The sequence below is a fragment of the Spinacia oleracea genome, chromosome 2 (assembly GCF_020520425.1).
Source record: "Spinacia oleracea cultivar Varoflay chromosome 2, BTI_SOV_V1, whole genome shotgun sequence".
Classification (NCBI taxonomy): Eukaryota; Viridiplantae; Streptophyta; class Magnoliopsida; order Caryophyllales; family Amaranthaceae; genus Spinacia; species Spinacia oleracea.
Window position 1 is genome coordinate 108,448,464 of NC_079488.1, and position 22,496 is coordinate 108,470,959.

At 35.0% G+C, this 22,496-nt stretch overlaps 2 protein-coding genes across 3 annotated transcripts; both read left to right on the plus strand.

Annotated features, from left to right (window-relative positions):
• Positions 1-7,578: 7,578 nt before the first annotated feature.
• Positions 7,579-10,631, plus strand: LOC110781975 (S-type anion channel SLAH1-like). The gene is made up of 2 exons (XM_021986020.2): positions 7,579-8,617; positions 10,127-10,631. Exons 1-2 carry the CDS (start codon positions 7,730-7,732, stop codon positions 10,391-10,393), a joined length of 1,155 nt encoding a protein of 384 aa, XP_021841712.1. The 5' UTR covers positions 7,579-7,729; the 3' UTR covers positions 10,394-10,631.
• Positions 10,632-11,238: 607 nt separating this feature from the next.
• Positions 11,239-21,262, plus strand: LOC110782147 (uncharacterized). 2 transcript variants are annotated; one of them, XM_056837748.1, is made up of 8 exons: positions 11,239-12,158; positions 13,869-13,971; positions 14,072-14,137; positions 16,550-16,732; positions 16,890-16,981; positions 20,452-20,587; positions 20,664-20,767; positions 20,858-21,262. In XM_056837748.1, exons 1-6 carry the CDS (start codon positions 11,492-11,494, stop codon positions 20,574-20,576), a joined length of 1,236 nt encoding a protein of 411 aa, XP_056693726.1. In that variant the 5' UTR covers positions 11,239-11,491; the 3' UTR covers positions 20,577-20,587; positions 20,664-20,767; positions 20,858-21,262. The 2 variants fall into 2 exon arrangements, with proteins under 2 accessions (XP_056693726.1, XP_056693727.1); XM_056837749.1 differs by having other exon boundaries at positions 20,452-20,583.
• Positions 21,263-22,496: the final 1,234 nt, after the last annotated feature.

A 22,496-nucleotide genomic window follows, 5' to 3' on the forward strand; every position in this document is an offset into this window, starting at 1 on the left:
TAAAAATACACAACACATCACCATACTCCATAATATAACTTCGAGAGTCATACCATATTCTTGTACCCTTCGAGGTTGTACTCATGAGAGTCATACCATAATCTTGTACCCTTTGGGGTGGTACTCTCATACCCGTTTTATATATTGGATAATTAGTGTTCGTCATTTGTGGGTTGTTTACCTCTTTTGATGATTTTTTCCAAGTTAATTTGTGTATACCTCTTTTTCTTTATCTTGTCCATCTTTTGTCTAATTTTTCTCAATCTCTTTATTTGCTTCCACTTGCGCTTCTAACCCCAACACTAACAACAAAATTTTTAATCCAATCTTGCCGCCAACTCTTTGAACTCACCATTCACCACAAAATTACCTATCACCGTCACTACCACCACAAAACTAAAAAGTGAAAATAAGTAAATTGAAGAAAGTTACTTATGGGCCATTTCCTAATTATAAACACCAAATGTGTATCTCCTTTAAAGTCTGATAACGACATTGCCAGTCTACTTTTAGTTGAGAAACTTTGAGCGGAAATACCAATATTGCTAAGGGTAAGTTTTGAGTCCTAATTCCAATTCCAAACCTTCAATTTCTAGCTCCGAAAATCCTATTTTCAAACTCCAATTTCTAATTCAATTCCATGAATCCAAGTATCAAGCTCAATCCCGAACACTAGTTGAAATTCCAATTCCAACTCCAAACACAACTTCAAAATCCAAGTACAATCTCCACATTTCGGGTAAAATACCACTTTGAGCCATATTTCTCATTCAAAATCATGTACTCACTCGAAATATTGGGCGTCAACCCATAAGACCGAGCAATTTGGGCACTGACCCTCTAAAACCGAGTAAAACGGAAATCCCAATCAACCATCTCGGAAAAAAAAAACCAGAAACCTATTTTTATGTCATTTTCAAGTTGCAAACATTGTCTCAAACCTTGCCAACCAAAAAGAGCATCAAATATCATAATTAGTGCAAAATCGTACTATATCGTCCAAATCACCCAACAGCAAGAACACAGTTAGGTCGGAGACCAACAGGCTCTGTGCACGACGCTTATGGTTGTGCATGGGGAAAAGCCCTTGCTCCCTGTGCAACTGTTGTTCCTTGCGCATCCTTGCATCATGCAGAATGTCCAAATTCCGTATAAATACCCCTCACATTTCTAGTTCAAGAGATAATTTCTAAACAAAAAATGGTCAAAGTTATGTCCAATTAGTGACTTAATTTACCTAATTAAATCATACAAGAGCTCTCAAAATTCGAATTCTAAGTTCTAATCCTAAGCAGTATTGGAGCTCAAGCAAGAAAAGCACAACCTAAGAGATGCTTGTAATTTGCACATCTTTATGAGGCACATATTAGATACTATTTTGTGTATATATTAGCGTAGTTTAGTTACATATTGTTTGATTTAGAACTTTTCCTATTCTATTGCATTTATTTACTTGTATTTTATGGAGATCTTCTCTCTCCTTATTTTCAGGCCAAGCTAAAGCGACGCGAGGAATACAGATGCCTCGCTAATCCAAATGAGAGAAAAACCACGATCACGAGGAACGAGTGTAACTTCGTTGCATCCTCATTTCCCTACCCCATCACCATCACCAAGGACTCACACGAAGGAAGAGGAGTTAGAATATAAAGCTTCCACCAAGTCAAGTCGGGGTTACGGAGTGCATCTATGCAAAGGAGAAGAAAAGTAGAGTAGCTAGGGAACGATCCTGGCACGGGGTCGTGCAACCGTCGTGCCCTCGTGAAGACAATAACTTTGGAGAGCATTGGCACGGACCGTGGGACTTACCTCGCACGTACTCAACCTTTTCTTTGCCACGCCATGCAATGCTGCATGGTCCTCTAACACAGACCATGCAGATCTCCTGAGCACCGTGCGTACTTGACGACTGCTCCCATTTCTTGGGCACATGTTCCCCCTTGTATAAATAGAATGTTATCCTAAATAATCCAACACGTGTAGAGTGTAGTTTAGTTTAGACCTTTTGAGAATCCTGGATTTCTAAGGATTTCTCTTACTCACACCATTTTTGTTCTTTCTTAGTTTAGCTTAAACACTTGAGCTTAGTTTATTTAGCTTTCAAGTTCTTTCAATTCTGCACATTTGGAGCAAGATTTCCACTTGTATTTCAAATCAAGTATAATTTATTAACTTAATCTCTTCATATATTTCATTTATTGGTTACTTTATATTTTCTGAATTTTTATTTAATGATTTGTGGATGAGTTTCTTTACCTAATTTGTTACGTTCTTGGTGTTCATCTTTTAGGTTAAGTTTCTTTACTCAAATTAAATTAGAAATTCATGTTTTCACATATATATATATATATATATATATATATATATATATATATATATATATATATATATATATATATATATATATATATATATATATATATATATATATATATATATATATATATATATAAATATTATTTTCTTATATCTTTTAGGTTTCATACTACCACGTGTGAGTACTTCTCTTAGGCCTAGGGGTTGAGTGAGTCGGGTGACCCCTAATAGAATTATGGCATGAAAACTTCATCTCCCTTTACTTGTATATAACCTTGGTGTATGCTAGATTTTGCCAGTTGTTGTGATGTTATGTCCTTGCTTGAGATTAGCTTATGAGCATGTTAGATGGACTTAGGTGGGTCTTGCTTGTTTTTCCCCTGTTCCAAATCCAAGGAAAAGAGTGATACATGGGCTGCAGTTGTTCTCTTAGATAGGCATTGAGCACAAAGTCGTTGACACCGAAAACGCTCTCTTTGACATAGGAAAAGGCTTGTTCTTTGTGTTGATCTTATAAGAGTAGCTATAGTGTATGTTGAGCCTCATTCCATTTATCTTTGGCTATAATGTGTTTTGACTCGAAAATCAATATAAAAATGAACTACCTATTTTTATTTTTTATATCGACAATCCACCTGAAAATAATGAACTTTGACCTATTTTTTTTATCCAAAACCCTATTTTATCGAACCAGGACAACCCGAAAAATGAGGGTCAAGCCCACTAAACCCGTTTTTGACCGAAAAACATTGTAGTTATAGTAATAAAATGAAATTATAAGGTCTTTTCAGCATAATAAACCTGTTATTTTACTATTGTTGGGTATAACATGATTTTTATTTGACGTATACACCAGTTATGATGGAATTTGAGTAATTTTTTTTAATGATATTTTATTATTTTGTACGATTGTGCTCCCTTTTCGTTTCTTATTGATATGTTTTCGTAATCGTGTGTTTCAGAAGACTTTCATAGTTTCATGTTTAGATCACATCTTTATTTATTTATACAATTTATTATTAATTTGTCCTCAATTATTTACCCCTTTTTGAGCTAAAATTCATTTTTATTCAAGGTAACTAAATTTGGAAATTTTGTGTATTACCCACTTAAGAAACATCCGAATTTATATTTTACCACCTAAAAATCTCAAATTTTTATTTTACCAACTAAAAATAATAATTTTTTATTATTATTATTTTACCACCTTTTAACAGCGCGCAAAGTTAACGACACTGTTAGTGGGACATACAAATTAAGCTTTCCTCTAATTTTTTTACCCAATTTCTGCGATTTTCTTCACTACCCCTTCTCCTTCAATTCTTCTCCTTCCTTCTTTAGTCCTCTTCAAATTTTCACCATCTGTTTTTGCACTCCAAAATCTCCAAATTAATCAAACTAAAAACTTTTCTTATACAATAGGCTTAATAATCATTAAGCATGAGTTGGGAAGAATTTTTTTTTAAAAAATTTAATGAACGATAATGAACAAAAGAAAATCAAGATCAACAACAACAACAACAACAACAACAACAAGCAGCAATGCTGCTGGGTTTATTGTTTATTGTTGTTGTTGTTCTTCTTTGCGGCAGCAGAAAAAAAGGACGGTGGAGATGATGATGCTAATGGAGCGAAGAAGAAGATGACGGTGATGACTGATGAACTTGTAGTTGTTGTGATGATGAACATCGTGAAAAATCATGAGTGAAATGCTATATTAGTTGTTGGAGTGGACTCCATTAACGGTGTTGTTAACTTTGCTGTTAAAATATGGTAAAATATGTTTATTTTTTATTTATTATTTTTTTTATAGGTGGTAAAATAAAAATTTGAGATTTTAGAAATTGAGATTAACAAAAAGTCCGATTTTTTTAGGGGTTAAAATTCAAAATTTCCTTAAAATTGTAGATTTAATCAAACCCACATGCATATTTAGAAAAGGATTTTTGCCAACAACGTACTACTCCATTGACCTACTGCTTTTACTTGAGTTGAACCAAGATTTTTTTGACACTATAGCATCGTATATATACATATACATATATACAACTCCATCGTATATGTATAACATCGTATATGTATACATTATCCTAAAACTCCATCGTGTATGTATACATATTCTAAAACTCCATCGTATATGTATAACATCGTATATGTATACATAAAATTGTTTGTATAACATCGTATATGTATACATTATACAAAACATAAACTTGTATTTATTTTTTGAGGGAACTCATATTTTTTTTATCATCGATCTTCCACCCTAATCTACTTTCCACTAATTTGTCCTAACTCTTGCCCTAACACCCTATATTTTTTTCCCATAATGATTAATGGTGACATTGGTCCTACTACTTTCTCCCCTCTTCTCTCATGTTGGTCTTGTTGATTACGTACACATGTCGATTAATTTGCCTTTAATTTACCCAAGTTCACCAAAGGGGCAGATATGATTCATATATGTGCCCCAAAGCCATGGAGGCCAATTCTTGCCCCCATCCACTTGCATGTCGATCACCATTGTGGTGCAAAAGGTCGAGGTACGTACGATTACGTACGTAGTATAGGGCAGATATTATGGCCCTGTTTGGTAGTTAGCGGTTAGCGGTTAGCTGTAGCGGTTTATATTAGCTGAGTTGACTAGCTTTTTGTATTAGCTTGTTTGACTAACTTATTGTATTAGTTGTTTCTATAAAAGTGTTTGGTAAGGGCAGATATTATGTTCTTTATACTGTATTGTATTTCGTACTTTAACCGTTTATGTAGATAAAACTTTACTATCTTACCATTTCTTATCTACAACATTTATAAATTTTTACTCACCTTCTCTTACTTTACACGGAGTATTACTTTATATTACATATATTTTATTTACATGCCCACCCAATTTTTTACACTCTCTCACTTATTTTATCCATATTTTATTACATTCACACACATTTTTACACCTTCTTCCCTTTTTATCTTAATAATTATGCAAATATTAATCGTAAAGATCATTTATGAACAGAAATAATAAATCATACCTTATACTACGTAGTACTCCTTCTGTCCCGGAATACTCGCAACGGTTTGACTGGACACGCTTGTCAATGCACAATTTTGACAATCAATATCTTCAATTATATATTATAAAAACTTATACGAAGTATAAAATATTAATATTTTGAAAATATATATATTAAGATGAAGACAACAATATATTATACACTAACACTTATTTTCATATACTATAAATAAAAGAGGGTCAAAGTGAATTATGTAAATAGTGCAAAAAGTCAAACCGTTACGAGTATTCCGGGATAAAGGGAGTAAATGGAAAGTTTTACTACGAAACTTTGACTTCAAATTTACAATACGTAATCCAATATCTAGATATCCGGATAGAGGGAGTAGATGAATATAGTAATAGTACATTGATGACGAAGAACCTAACTTATATATGTGTTACATGCGATCTTTTTACAGGGGCCGGGGTCATATGTAATTATGTATTATGTATAGTTATAGGTTATCTAAATTATCTAATTTAATTGGCCATTCGGATATCAAGTTATGGGGTTTGATAAGACTTTATTTAGTAAATGGAATATTGGGTGTAAAGCTCTTTCAAAAAATAAAACCGGTCATGATTATGATTATGATTATGATTATTGATTAATAAATAAAATCCAATGTTTGCCTTTAATTTGTAATCTCTGTAGTCCTCAGTGGCAGCAGTATGCAATCCTACTAACCCATCTTATATTACTTTCTTTCTTATTCATTATAATTAATTATAATTTTACTTGTTACTTGTGTTTATTTCGTGCACTACTACTTCTTTTAGGTCATTCCTGCATCATGATTCATTTAAGCAGGTACTGAAATGATGGATATAATTTCAGAGTACTACGGACTACGGAGTAATATATTCGTTTCACTTTCATTTGGTGCTCTGTTACGTTACACCTACACTATTACTACCTCCGTTTCAAAATGATTTTACATTTTCCATTTTAGTCTGTTTCGTAATGTTGTTTACACTTTATTTTATTCTATTTTTGGGCATGAAAAATTACTACCTTATCATATCCTTCTTACCCCCATGATATTTACAAAATTTCACTCCCTTTCTATTACTTTAATTATTCATTTTTTTCTTACACCCACCCACATTTTTACATTTTTATCTTACTTTATCCATATTCTATTATATTCAACCAACTTTTTTATTTTTTTTAAATATTTATGCAAATAGTAATGTAAAGATCTTTATGAAATGGAAGTAATAATAGGAGTATTAATGTATTATTCTAGAATTTATGAGTTTCTTTTTTATACACAGAGTATCTCTTTACACTACAAGAAATTGTACTTTTAACGACGGGAAATCCCGTCGCGAAAGGCCCATAATCGTTGATTAACGACGGGATTTCCTGTCGCGAACCCGTCATAAAAGGGGGTCGTCGTTAATAGAAATCCCGTCGTTAACCCGTCGTAAAAAACATTTTGCGACGGTTATTTCCGTCATTGTTTGGTTGTTAGCCCCGTCGCAAAAGGCTTTTGCGACGGATTTTTGACCCGTCGTAATTAGGTTGTCGTTAAAGATACAAATTCTTGTAGTGTTAAGTCTTTACTTATTTATGAAATGGAAGTAATAATAGGAGTATTAATGTATTATTCTAGAATTTATGAGTTTCTTTTTTATACACAGAGTAACTTGGTTTCAAATACAACAATACAAGATAGTTTTTGTAGTATATATATTCGCACCAACTTATAATATATTTTACGTACGAGATAAAAATAATTATTCTTTACGTAGCATATATATATATATATATATATATATATATATATATATATATATATCCGATCAAACCAACTTATAATACATTTTACATATAAATGAATCATCAGTTGAAATATATATCAGTCTTTCAATAATCATACTCGTATATTCTCCTTCAACTTCATTTTTTTCCCCCACATATGCATATGAATATATGATCAATACAGGTGACAATTCAAACGTACAACGAAGGAAGGATATAATTTTAAAGATTAAAAAAAAAAGAACATCATATTATTGTGCTAAATTAGTTATTGCATCATCCTTTCTTAAAGTCCTGAAAATCTACTTTTTGGTAGTGGACCTACAACAATTTATAATTTAGTAGTTTATCCTAGCTAGTTGTAGTGCAACATGTACCATGATAAGGTTATTTGTTACGTACGATTTTGCACTTCTATATAAGAATCCCGAAATGTAGTTTCCTAAACTTGCATATCATAAACACATCTCACATTTCACATATATGCCATAAAAACCTCATTCAACTCAATCTATCATCACCACCATTATCATTATCATTATCATTATCATTATCAATAGTCACTGAATAAGCTCCATTTAAACCTAATTATTATGGATACCAAAGCATGCACCAACAATAAACCAGCTCTAGAAGTTGTGATCGAAGATGCAACAACAATGAGTAACAACAACGACCTTATTAAGAAGGTCGGTATTTACGATAATTTCATTTCCACCGTGTTAACAAATTTCCATGCAGGCTACTTTAGGATAAGCCTAGCCTTATGTGGTCAAGTCTTGCTATGGAAAACCCTAGTCCAATACACAAAAGACAACCATGACCCTCATTGGCACCCCGTCCTTTTAATCCTCCCATCGACGGCCTCTACTCTACTATGGTCGATGGCCCTAGTCGTCTTGATCACCCTATCTATCCTCTACGCGTTAAGGTGCTTACATCATTATGACAAGGTTAAGGAGGAGTTTTTACACCATGTAGGGGTAAACTACTTGTTTGCCCCTATGATGTCATACCTGTTATTGCTTCAAACTTCGCCGATTCTGGTTGTCCCAGACGGTAGTATTTACCAACAAATAACTTGGTGGATGGTTGTGATACCCATAATACTACTTGATATCAAGTTATATGGGCAATGGTTCATTAAGGGGAAACGGGTTTTGGCCAAGGTGGCTAACCCGGCTTGCCAGTTATCCGTTATAGCGAACTTGATTGCGGCGAAGGAGGCTGTTTACATGGGGTGGTCGGAGGTGGCGCTTTGCTTCTTTGCGTTGAGTATGGCTCATTACTTGGTGTTGTTTGTTACACTTTACCAAAGACATCCCGGAAGTAACGGTTTTTCGCCGAAGTTAAGGCCGGTTTTTTTCTTGTTTATTGCAACTCCAAGCATGGCTAGTTTAGCATGGAGCTCAATATCTGGGAGTTTTGATGCTGTTTCCAAGATGCTCTTCTTTCTATCTATGTTCCTCTTCATGTCCCTGGTGAGTGATTTTTACTATCCCTGTTTCAAAATGATTTTTATTTACAGTTATTATTTGTACAAATATTAACATAAAAAAAAGGTAGGTAAAAAGGTGGATAAATATAAAAAATGGATAAACTAAGAGAGATGCGTGAAGATATGGGTGGGTGCAAAAGATTAAGAGAAAGTGAGTGAAAACTGTAAATGTTGAGAGGGCTATAAGGGGTATGTAGTAACTTATTATGTGGTATATAAAACACAATGTAAAGAACATTATGAAATGGACTAAAATGAAAAGTGAATGTAAAGATAATTTTGGAACAAATGTAATATATCTTTTTATACTTTGAATTAAATTAATTTAATTGCCCTTTGAGTCACCATATACCTAATTTTATATTCCACCACTTTTAGGCTTTGTTTTCTTCTTCTAGTATGATTCGATTTTTCTAGTTTTCGATTATGGTCTGAATTTTTCTGGTGTGGTCTGAATGTTTTATTTGGGAGCTTTTTTTTTGGATATGGTCTAGTCTAAGTTTTTTTAGTCTGTCTGATCTGAAATTTTCTTACATGGTCTAGTTAATTATAAGAAGAGAATAACTAACATTTTTGTCAATTCAACTAATCACAATAAATAATAGGCAAGAAAAGGTTGTTCACAAAGTTCATATAAAAAAATAGACATCATCTCTATTTAAAAATATTTAAATAATGAAGTAATGTAATACATACTACGTATTTTTTAATTGCGAAAGTTTTAAATTGTACGTAGTAGTACCAAAGTAATTGAACATACCGTAGTTACGAATCAATCGAATTCGTACATCATATCGATGTACCCCTTTAAAAACAAATGCGTAAAAGGTGAATAATGGTACTCCGTCATCATGTAAAAATATTTCAAAGTGAGAAATTAAAAAATTTAATATTTAATAGTAACGTTGTCAACCAGTTGAAAATGATGGTACTCTTTAAAGTAATTTTGCTTTTCCATATAAATAATTAAGTAGATATTTTGACAATTAAGTAATTTGTACTCCATATATTTTTTTAATTTTTTTTTTCTCTTCTTTGACTTTTATTTTATTGTTTCCGGGAAAGAAAATGAGATATTATAGGACTGATTTCCACAATTTTGACTTTCAATTCTCACTGCTTTTATGTTTTGTGGAGACACAATTCAATTCTTGTTCACTTTTTACAGTTACATTGCCATATTTTATGAATGATAATTACTTGGGTTTCCTAATTTGAAAGATCGAAGCAAATCATCAGTTTTTTAAATAAGTAAAGAATCACAATTTAATTTCTATGTCTGACTTATATGGTTTTCCTGATTTGTTATTACAATAAGTTTTTTAAATTACTAAATAACCATATTTTTTTTTAATTGAATTGAATTGCGAGGGTGTGAGGGTATTATCGTCTATTCCTAGGAGGACATGAAAGTGGAATACCGAAATGCCCCTCCCCTCTTCACTTATGTAATAGAGATTCTAAATCGATAATGTTATGAATAATGTTGCAGGTATGTAGGCCAACCCTATTCAAGAAATCACTAAGAAAGTTCAGTGTAGCATGGTGGTCGTTCTCGTTTCCATTGACAACACTGGCTTTGGCATCCGTGAAGTACGCACAAGAGGTGAAAGCTGGTGCAGCACAAACACTAGCACTTGCCTTATCAGTTACTTCAATGATGGTTTCCCTTGCTTTAATGGTGTTCACTACTATCAAGATTAACACTTTGTGCCTTACTACTCACCCTAATCGCACTCCTAAGTCCTTTGCAATGTAATTAATGCTACTAATTAATTGCTGCCAAGAGGATGTGACTAAGATCAGAGTCTTAATTAATGTATATACTTCACTTAATATGCACACTTAATTGCTATATAGTGTGTGATTATGTGATATATGTATGCATATCTTGCATTGATCAACTATGGAAATCCAATTATTATCCAATGTTATCAATAAGCGTACTTATGTATGCATGTCATATTATTATTTATTCTTTTCCAAAACTCACAAAATACGCGAGTAAGTTCATATCAGATCATATTAGAAAAATTAAGGCGAGCTAAATATGTCATAATTGTATAATACAATGATATCATTTATCTATATGAGATTTAACCAAATACTTCTCCAATTCTTAAGTATTGCACCACTTCCTTTGTTGCATATGATTTCTTTTTATCTCTCTTCTCATTCCATTCACATTATTCCCCCTTTTTTTAATCTCTCTTTACTTCTCCCATCCTCCACACACACTCCATATATTATGTTTGTAACATATTATAACATGAGAGAAGGAACAAATAATTTCATTTGACATGCGTCACGTATAGATCTACCAAATTGAATATGCAGGTCGATTTTGGATTTGATCGAATCGTAACAGGTCTTATCAGATAATGGTTATACGATGTCATTGTGTAAGGCAAACTAAATGCGATCAAGTTCACTCAGATTTTCGTAAGGGGATACACTACACACTTCATACACCAACAAAAAAAAGACCAACAATGGGCTTTGAACAAATACAACCGTAGAGAGGTTTAGGTAATTTGACCCGACCCAGCCCAGCCCAGCCCACAATCCAAATCTCCGATTAAAATATTAGCAAGTCAAAGATTAGTAGGAACAAATCAGGATAGTAGTAGACTGGTATTAACGTAAAATCGTAAATCTAGTAGCGGAGCTACGGTGTTTATAACTTATAATCCCAGCAAACTTCAAGATTCGCCTTCCAACGACAACCTGCACCGCCACCCCGTGTTACGCCCTCCGCCGTTCATTTTCTCCCTCCGCAGTTTACTCAACCACTCCACATTGTCAACCCTAACACCCCATCTCCATCTTCTTCCTTCTGCAAATCGCACCTCCAACAATGGTGAAACTTTCTATAATATTGTACATTACCATCGGAATTTCCCTCCTCCTTTTCCTCTCTCGTTCTCCTAAGTTCGACGACTCCTCCAACCACCACTCTCTCCGCCGGAGAAACAACCACCGCCGCCTTAAACTCCGCTCCAACTTCACCTTCACGTCGCAAGACCACCTAGAACGTCCCGACCCACACCTCGAGTTCCGACACCATCAGCACGATCCGGTGGCGTTCGATCCGGTCGTGGCGGAGATGGAGCGGAAACGGGAAGACAAGGAGTGGGAGCGAATGTATTTCGAGGAGCACCACCAGGAGATCGCTGGCCTCGCTCAACACGCCGAGGAAGAGAGGGAAATTGATCATAGTTACGACCACGCTCAGGGGCATGAACAGCAGCCTGAATGGGAGGACTTCATGGATGCAGAGGAGTATTTGAACGATGAGGAGAGGTTCAATGTGACTGGGAGATTGTTGTTGTTGTTCCCGAGGATTGATGTGGACCCCAAAGATGGTTACGCTACCGAGCACGAGCTGACGGAGTGGAATTTGCAGCAGACGGAGAGAGAGGTTTATCATAGGACTGAGAGGGAGATGGAGCTTCATGACAAGAATCGCGATGGGTTTGTTTCGTTTTCTGAGTATGAGCCTCCTAGCTGGGTTAAATCTGCAGGTTTGCTTTCAATTTTTATTTTTGGGTAGAAATTGTTCATGTGAGTTTGCTCTGTGTTGAACAAACTGTATTTCTAATTGATATTGGTAGATTTTCCTGCTCGCAGCGGCTTTAAACGGTACATATGGTGGGATTTTAGTGAAACTGATAAGGGTTTATGTTTTTAGGGTGTTTAGGGTTCTTGGTAGTTTGTGTTGATTGTGGAACTGAGATCAATTTTGATACGATTACCTCCAAATGGCTGACTGATTGGGTCTAGGGTTTGGTAGTTTTTGCTGATTTTGGAACTAAGATCAAAGTCCTTAGGATTAATGCAGCTTTCAAGAGTTTCAAAGTGTAGTTTGAGGAGTTTGATCAGTTGCTTTTTGTGAACTATAACTGCCAAACTTCTTAATGGGCTAAAGGAGGATCTTGGGTTTGTTTCTCTTGATAAAGTTACATTGTTTCTTCTGATACCGCGGTGATTTGATGGACTGAGAAGTGTTAATTTCTGTTTCAAATCAAGATCTGATTTTCGAGTGTTGGATATTGGTGAAATTAATTAGGGTTTTAGGAGTTTAATTTACGTTGTCTCGTACCGTTAAAAAATTAAAGCCCCTAAGGCTCTAACTAAGTGCAATACTTATCAAGGAAATATGTATACGAAGTGATTGAAATTAGAGCTTCAGCTTCTCTTTTGTGTCTGGTAGACACTAATGACTAATCATTAATCAGTCAGGTTCTCTTTTGTTAATCTTACAATTAACTGATGAAGGCAATTAGATATGGGACTTTATTCTTGTGTTGGGGAGAAAAGGGGGCCAAAAGGGGGTTATGGGGGTGGGGGGTGGGGTGGGGTGGTGGTGGTTAGGTTGAATCTTCTTTTCTCACATTTTGAAGGCTTATCTTCAATGCAGTGAGTCATTGACTCTAGAAGTTAGTTTTGCTATCACAGTTGAGTTCATTGCTATGGACAGAATGGACACCTTAATGGATAGAAGATGGCCGCATCATTAAATAGCCTAAACTGAGCAAGTTTCTTCCTAGCAAAGTAGTTGCTGCTTGATAAGCGTATCCAAAAGTTGATATTGTGCATATGATTTATCCCAAATTTGTTTGCAAGAGATGTTTTGATCGGTGTTTCTAACTGCATCAGCAAAGAGGAGCGGTATTTGTGACCTTGTTAGTCTTTCTGTAGACGTCAATACTGCTGATATCTGTGTCTGGTTTCATTTTCTTTATCTCCCTTGAGACTTTAGCAATATCTGTTTATGTGCCTAGTATCTACAAGTGTGTGTATCAAGCTATGAAAGTCAATTGTTGTAATTTCTTACAGAGTTATTGCTGTCATGAGTTGGAATAGTTTCTAGGGACTCAGGGGCTTTGTTTACCAATAGAAGAACTTGGTTGATATTGTATTTTTGGTTGTGAACACACTTATGTCCAGGGGCATGAATGTTTTCTGTGGTTGTCATCTGAATCCACATTTCACATCACTGTTTGATGTTACTGATTGGAAGTTCAACTAAGAGAAGGGGGTTGGTTCTGAGTTCCAGTTGTTTGTTTGGGTCCACCTTATTCATTTCTGCTATTAGTAATTTACCTTTCAGAACATCTGAATCCAGTTTCTATTAGAGTCCCCATCGCATCTTTTGCCATTTATTCAGGTGCTAGTGCTACACTGCTGTCTCTGAGCTTGCCGTAATTATTGAATAACATTAAAATTGGCAGATAATAATACCTTTGGATATGAAATGGGTTGGTGGAGAGAGGAACACTTCAATGCTTCTGACGTGAATGGAGATGGTCTTTTGAATATCACAGAATTCAAGGAGTAAGCTCCCAATCCGTCTGAAATTCTCATTTGGGTTATTGGGGGCTTCTGTTTTGTCGTAGATTCACTAATAATTTTTTTTAATCTTTGTAATTGATAGCTTTTTACATCCTGCTGATACAAAGAACCCAAAGTTACTTCAATGGCTGTGCAAAGAGGAAATAAGGTATGTTGAATAGTTTTCTCTAATAAAAATTTGCAAGCATCCGTGTTATTATTTTTGTCGTGTTATATGTCTTGAATTTATCCAATCTCATCTTCCCTTTCTCGCTTGTTTAGTAATTAGTAATTAGTATTTCTCAACGTAGTTAGTCTGTGCTGAAATGTATTTCCATTTCCTCGGATCACTCCTCTTCAATGCATTTTCTTTTAGATCTAGAATTACATCTGCAAATTATAGATTTGTATTTTATAATGGATCAACTAATAGAAAGTACGAATGAGAAAGGAGCTATCATACAGGACTTTTAATCTGGGGGAAGGATGTCTGTTGAAAATTTTGGTGTGCGTTGAATTCTGATTAGGGAGGGTTTGCTTACTGTCACCCCCCCCCCCCCCCTCCTCTTCCCTTTTTTGTTTATTACTTGCTTGTCTTAATTGATGTCAATGATAATTTATTTGAGTACTGTTCAAATCAAATGAAACAAACTGTGAAAGTAAATCTTTTAATCACATTCTTGGAGGGAGGGATTGTCATTTTCCTGTTTCTTTCCATTTCTATTTCAGTTGTTTGTTCCTACAATCATTTCCAGGTAGCATGGATGGAGAATTGCAAATTGGTTTTAAGTGACACAATAGTGGTTAATGCAATGGACTTTTGTTTGGGGTAAATGGATCTGATGAACTTGTTGTCCAAGGATGTGAAATTTGTGATCTAATCCCTTAAATCTTCCTTTTACATGACTTTCCTAATACTTGCAGTATGAGCTAGTACCTTGAACATATGCTAGTTTAACTTGCAAGCAAACTATGGCTTGTCGTAAGGCAGTAGCAACTCGACTCATGTTTAGACAAAGTGTCGTAGGATGAATAAAGTATATGGGGTCTAGGTTTGCAGGCCATATTGTGGACTTGGCTTCTGGTTTTTGTTATGGTATACCATGGGCTTGGCAGTGTTTAATACCGTGCTTGTTTCATAGTCATGGTTAGACTCAGGGGCAAAGGCAGATCTTTTGTGTAAGGGGGGCCAAAATATTGTACACGAGTACTTCTCTAATTCCCTAAAACAAAACACTAGAATTTCAATACATCAATTCAACTATTTTTTTTTTATTGTTTATTACTGTAATATAAATTGGCCGAAAATTCTTAATATTTGAAGACACGAACACTAAAATACTTGGACACCCTAAAAAAAAGTTTTAAGTAACACCAGCTAAGTACCGTTAAGTATAAAGTAGCTAGGTATCAACAATTAAGTAACATTAAGTGTTAACTGTATATATTAAGTATTGAATGTATACATATTTAGTTAAAAAAAAAAAATGGTAAGTAGAAAAGGCTAGCCATTAGATTCGAACATGCAACTAGCACTTTGGCAGCAAGCATTTTATACCAACTCAGCTAAGTGAGAAGAAGTAATTTATAAGTGCAACTTCTATTATTCTACAATCTTAGGGGGGGCCATGGCCTACCCAGGCCCCCACTTAGCCTCGCCACTGGTTAGAGTTCAAATTTATCTATCAAAAAAGTAAGAGAAAAGGTAACAGTGTGGATATGACTGCTTATTAGAATATGGGCAAGGCTGGCCTTCCCAAGTCCCAACAGTACTGCATATTAGTGGATTAATACAATCCATTGTGTTACTTTCTGTTAATTATTCGTTCAAACTTTTTAGGTATGCTTCTATTAAGTCTAGGAAGTCAGAAATTATTTACCTCTCCTTCCATATTTTGAAAATAACATTTCGTTATAATGTTTCCACTTCCCAGAAGGATACCAAATTTTTACACCGACCTTTTTACTTTTGGAAGGTGCAGTTACAGTTTTGCACGGTAGATAGATTAACTTTCTAAAAGGAAAGCCAAAATATTGTCTTCCTCAATCAGGTTTTCAAACCAATCAGAAGAACAAACAGTTCAATCCCAAACTCATTTTTGGGAACCTTCTGAGTAGTTAAAGAAAACCACACACTTACACAGAATGTTCTTAAGATTTTTAAATAGAAACCCAAAATGGATTTAGGTTTTAGATCATTTGGGAAAATCCCTTTTCTTAATACCCTTATGCCACTTTTGAAATTGCTAGCTTTATTGCCTTTGAAGTTTGAACCTTTGGTTGATTCATGTAACTGTATTACTTTAAATTGTGGAGTTCAAAACACGGTGAATTGAGAAAACCTCTCACATATCTGAAGTAAAGATGTTCCGATCTTGATAATATTGATAAAGACTATATGTTAATTTTTGATGCTGACGTGAGGATGAGTTGTGTGTTTCGCAATATGTTGTTGTGTTTGTCTGTATCATTAAAAAACATATTTTAACTGGTTCTAGATTTTCAATAGTGATTTTTTTGGCATGGTGCACTTCGATCTTTCTGATCTTGTTTCATCCTTTTTAATTTACTCTTCCCTTAGGGAAAGGGACACAGATAAAGATGGCAAGGTCAACTTCAATGAATTTTTCCATGGGCTTTTTGATTTGGTGAGGAGCTACGATGAAGAAGGGCATGGGCACAATTCTACTCATCATCCAGATGATTCTACTGAAACTCCTGCTGCTAGGAAATGGTTCAATGAGCTTGACAAAGATGGTGATGGGTATTTCTCAAAATTCTTCAGTTTTTTTCATTCGCGCAGGACTCTTTTGCTCCATTCTCACAAATTACCAATTGGCAGTCCCGTTGGTTTGGGCTCTCGGACTTTGGTTTGTAATGATTCTTTAGGGTGAAATATGACATAGTATTTTTGGTTACAGGGTACTGACAGACCCAGAGTTGTTACCTATTATTGATAAGCTTCATCCTTCAGAACGCTATTACGCCAAACAACAGGCAGATTACATCATATCTCAGGTAATTCTTTAACTTAATTTGGTAGTACATACTACATAATGTTCTATGTGTGGCTAGAACTTGGTGTTAATCCGTGAGAGCATTCTGCTATGCTTTTCCTCATATGAGATTACAGACCCTGATACATATATACTTTCTGAAAACGAATAAATTCTTTGTCATATTGAGCTACTTTACTGTGAAGTTGGTGACAAATGATTGAGTTATCACCCAATGACTTGTTTCTGGCGTGGTTGGTTAATGTCATGATATCAGTATCTTTTCTGAAAGAATCAGAGCATGATTTTGCTCAGTTCAGTACACAGTTGAATAGGCAAATTCTTCACCAGTTCTTCAGTCATGAAATTGGCTTTTGGAAGACCATATTTTGCAGAAGGGCGTGGCAGGCTTAGTAAAGTAGAACTCGGAGAAGTATGGGTACACACTTAAGTACTTTCAAAGGGACGATGTTATTTTCATTTGTCTGTCCAGATGTTTTAGATGATACCTGAATTTTTAAGGTTTTACATTTAGTGAAGTTACAGTGAGGATAAAAGGCCTTGGTCTAAAGTTAAGACGTTTAGGCTTCTCATCAACTTAAAATACCTTCTCAACTTCCAACGTTTATACTTAGGCCATGTTTCCTTCAAAAACATGTATAAGTTGCGTACTAGAAATTTTCAAAAACATTTACATATACAAGTTACGTACTAGAAATTTTTAAAAACATTTACATATACAAGTTACGTACTAAAAATTTTCGAAAACATATTTGGAACTCTGTTAATCATGTTGGAAATTGTGGACTCTTCTTGGAACTCTGTTAATTATGTTGGGAATTGTGGACTCTTCTTGGAACTTTCATTTTAGAAGGGATCCTCATGAGTAGGTGTTAGGGGAGCTGGTGATTCATTAGGTTCTTGACTTCTTTCACCTGTCTACCCTTATTTGGAAGTCTGTAGTGGGTTGAAGTTTTGTCCTGCTCAGACTACTGCTACTACCATCTGTTGAATCAAGGTCATTCCATTACATGATTGCTGTTTGATAAAGGGTTTCAACTTCCCATTCGGCAAGTTGTTCTCTAACATGCATTTAAAGTCACACTTTTAACATTTATAAATTATAATATAGAGTAGGTGTTATGTTACGCATCAGTCATTATAATCAGCTATTAAAGCCGTTGTATTTACTGACGCTATTTTGAATCAGTTACAAACTTTTCTTTTAAAAGTAAAAGTTGTTTTTGGCGTGAAGATTCCTTAGAGTTGAGCTGTGTGGTGGAGTCACAGATCATTCAACCACCCACACTTTTTTCATTCTTACATGTCATTTTCTACCCAAATACAATCCATAATAGGCCTTGGTATTTTATGTTTTGTACATAAGCTTATATCTAATGTCGAGGGTAAATTTCTGAAATTCTGGGGTCAATGGCTCTACCACCAATTCTAGTCTTCGATTTTTTTGTAATCCAGATTAGAAAAAAAAGCAAGTTACAAAAATACAAAATAGAGAGAAGAGAAGATTTAACAGCGAGAGAAAAATGAGGGAGGATGAGAACTTGCTGGTTTTGGCCATCGGTACTGATACTACTGAATAGGATTATCATGAACGTTGCTCTCGTTTCCCTTTCAAGGATTAAAGTCCCTAACATAGTGATGCTGTTTCTCATTGGTAATTTTAGATTTCCATTTTTCTGAATGCTAACTCTAGGTATGAAAGTTTTGGACTGTTTTGCTAACCAGAGAGTTGCTTACTTGCTTAACTGAAGAGGGGCAGAAGAAAGGATAGAGAATTGAATTGGCAGAGGAAGACGATATAAAAGAAGAGAAGGGAGGATTGGAGAGGAGAGAATGACTTACTGGTTGTTGAATGAGTTATGGACATACTTGAAATCTTAAACAAACTGTTGGCAGTAAGTCTTGGAAAACTGGAAATTATCTCCCTGCCTTTTTAGTTTACATTATGCTGGATCCGCTCTAAGTTTTTTATATTTGTTACAACGGATGCAGAAAAGATAACTAAAGAATAGAAATAAAGAACATGGAGATTTACGTGGTTCACTAACAATGCGTTAGGCGTTAGCTACGTCCACATGCTGAGGAGAGGAAAGTTTTATTGATTTGAGGAATAAGGCTAGGTCAAAACCTAGGGAGTTTATATGGTACTTTCAAAACAGATGCGGAAAGCCCATAATAAAATTGAGCTGGGTACGTTGGGATTTTCAATTGTTTAGAAGTAGAACAAGTACGATAAGATGAAATCTGGGCTTCATGTCGGAGCTTGGAGATCTGGTTATTGGTGACTTGTACGCTATGCCAAGCTTTCTAAACTCAATTCTTATCTTTCCCACTCTCTCTCCTCCCCCACTACCCACTGGGTAAGATGGGTGCAGCGTGTGGAGCATTCAGCTGGATGAAGGATCTCTTCTTATGTTGCTAATTAGAAGCTTGCCTATTCATTTTGCTTCTTTTTCGTAAGTTTGTGCCCCTTCTCCTGTTTGTCCCAGTGTCATTTTACTTTCCCTTTTATTGAGTGGGGAAAGGGAAGGGGTAGGGGATAAAAGCACTCCTTTCCTGAGATAAAGGTAGACTACAGGAGAAGTAGATACGTGGATGGCGGATCACATGAGCAAGCAGGGAATCCTTGCTGTAAGATTTGCTGGTAGACTTGGTGGTGTTCAACTCTTAGGTAGCTGACTTAAAAGTGGTGGTGCTCGATTTTATATTGTTTTTCCCACAATAACTTGTGTATTTGGTAATTTGGTGAATCTCAAGCATACTGGTTTACAGCTACAATTGTGGCAAGCTTTATCTTTTATTATTAATGTACTTAATCCTGTTTCTAACAAGTTTCCTGGGTTTACCATGCCAAGTTGTCCGTTCATTCTTTTTTCTTATATACTACTCCCTCCGTATTTTTTTAAGAGATACACTTGGCCGGGCACGGGTATTAAGAAGAATAATTGAATGAAATAAAATAATAACGCAAGTGGGGTTGGATAGATATTTTAATAATTAAATATGTGGGGACCATGTCATTTTGGTGGGTGGAGGGTGGGGTGGGTTTATGAAAATATTTGTTTAATAGGATGGTGGGTGATAGGGTATATTAGATGTATTATTTAATTAGATGGTGGGGTTGATAAGTTACTAAAAATGGTAAGTGTATCTCTTAAATAAATACGGCCGGAAAAGGCAAGTGTATCCCTTAAAAAAATACAAAGGGAGTAGTATACTACGTATGTAGTAGACTAGTTGTTGAAATACATTTCAAATGTTGCCTTCCAAAACATGGAATTATATATAAAAATGTTGTCTAATAATAATCTTCAGCTTAATTCTACCATCAGCGACTTTATTTATTATCAAGTTCTTTTTCCTCTCGCCCTTGGGGAAGATTCATGTTTAGCCTAGCAGTATTTCTTTTTTGTGGCCGACCGTACTAATATGACTTTGGCAGCTCTAATATTCCTGTTCTTTGAACCTCAGGCTGATACAGATAAGGACGGGCGGCTTTCGCTGGGAGAGATGATTGATAATCCATATGTTTTCTATAGTACTATTTTCAGTGATGAGGACGATTATGACTACCACGAAGAGCTCCGTTAATTTTACAGTAGGTAACATTTGCAACTAGAGCTACTTATTGTATGTTCGATCCTTCAACTAACGATGGTTTCATTTCTCCGCTTGCAGAAAGGAGTTTTTACTTATTTCTCAATATTTCAAGTAATGCAAGTTGTTGTAGATTTAACAAAAGATCAAAACGTGATCAGGCGTCCTACTGTCCAAATTTTTTGGTGTGTTTCCTTTACTCTTTTACCATCTGTGATTTCAGTGTAAGCTAACTTGGAATGTTATGGTTTATGATATATGCGTTTATTTTGCAGATTGTGGATCTCAGGCTGTTTTAAGAACTTCTCATACATGTTAGATGTCATCAAGAGTTTGACTTTGAGACGGTGACAGTTATTGCAGTTGATTTAGTTTTCACAGTGGGGTTTTCCATGTAAAAGTTGACAAGTAATTTGGTTTGTTAATAGCTGTACGATAGGAGTCTCCTGCATACGGGAGATATAGTTTATAGTTTATATAGATGGACACACCGGCATTGTTCATTAGCGCTATGGTATTTCCATGGAAAGGGTTGTATGTTTTGGCTTTCATATATTTATTTATGTAACCAATTATCAGCAACACCTATTAGGTTAGGTTTACTTACATTTTGTGATTTTAGGTATACGTTTGTTATTTCTCTTAAATTAAGAATACGGAATACTATGCTCAGCTGAAAATTATTAGGTGTACCTGCATCTAATATGCTCTATTGAGATGCTCTATTGAGTTGAAAATTATTAGGTGCACCTTACACCAAAGGGTATTTTACGCCTATTAGTGGCTCATATCACATTTTCTCCTCACACAACATAATTTGGTGGAGTTGGTGGGGAACTCACCTTGTGATTTGGAGGTCATAGGGTCGAGCCTCATCAGCTGCAAAATGCTTGAGAGTGGCTCAAGCGAAGACCTGCGTGGTGGTTGCACTGGTTAACCTGTGCTAGGTACTGGTTTAGTAGTGTCACTTCTTACCTATTAAAAAAAAATGTAAGGAAAAAATGTGAGAGGGTATATGATGCACCTAAGTGCATCTAGTATGCTCTAATGTTGAGGCGTTGACCCTTCCTTAACGGTGAAATGATTATTTGAACCACGACGGCTAAAGTAAAGGGACATAACATGTACAAATTTCTCTTTATAAATATCCACATTTCGCACACTAGGGCTTTGTTTTGTTCATCTTATTTCCACATATTTAAGGAGAAATAAGTTTTTAAGTTCAATTAAATTCAGCTAAGTTTAGATAAATAAGTCGATAAGTTCAGAAAAATAAGAGTTGACTAAGTACAATATATAACTCAAAAGGTCTTGCGCGCACAAGGTGTACAATAAATTTATTGTACACCAAGATAACTTTTACCCATTTTTTCGTAACTTTAACCTAGTTTTGATTAACTTTTATATTAGTAAAAAAAAGTTGATAGAAATGATTAAATGATTAATTTTATACATTATTAGTGGTTTTGAAGAAATATATTTTTACTGAAATGAAAAAATTTATCACTAAAAAATAGATAACTTTTACATATATAAGCTTAACTTTTAAACATTTTGAGTTAACTTTTACTTTCTAAATAAGAATTTGTGTATATAACTTAGGTTGATAATATGATGTTGAATAACATAGTTTATCCACAAATTATTGCGAGGTCATATGATAAGTGGAGTATCTTCCTCATGACGAGGGTGGGCCCTGTTCAGCGGTTGAAAAATTTCATAGTGTATTTTTAGTTACGTTCTCCTTCAAATTTTATACTATATTGCTTAATTTTTCTACTGGTTCTTTTGTAAAAAAAATTAAGATGCACCAATGGGCACATCACTCGCATGTACAATAACACCTTTTGGTTTATACCTAAAAGGGATGTGTATGATACAACCGATTGTGCAATGAAATTTCTCTTACGTGTA

What these genes read in the sequence shown, in the direction of transcription:
- LOC110781975 (XM_021986020.2), top strand. Translation starts at nt 7,730, where the DNA reads ATGGATACCAAAGCATGCACCAACAATAAACCAGCTCTAGAAGTTGTG. An exon ending in TGTTCCTCTTCATGTCCCTG is followed by an intron (nt 8,618 to 10,126) that starts GTGAGTGATTTT and finishes ATAATGTTGCAG; the next exon opens with GTATGTAGGCCAACCCTATT.
- LOC110782147 (XM_056837748.1), top strand. Translation starts at nt 11,492, where the DNA reads ATGGTGAAACTTTCTATAATATTGTACATTACCATCGGAATTTCCCTC. An exon ending in TAGCTGGGTTAAATCTGCAG is followed by an intron (nt 12,159 to 13,868) that starts GTTTGCTTTCAA and finishes TAAAATTGGCAG; the next exon opens with ATAATAATACCTTTGGATAT. An exon ending in CTGTGCAAAGAGGAAATAAG is followed by an intron (nt 14,138 to 16,549) that starts GTATGTTGAATA and finishes CTCTTCCCTTAG; the next exon opens with GGAAAGGGACACAGATAAAG.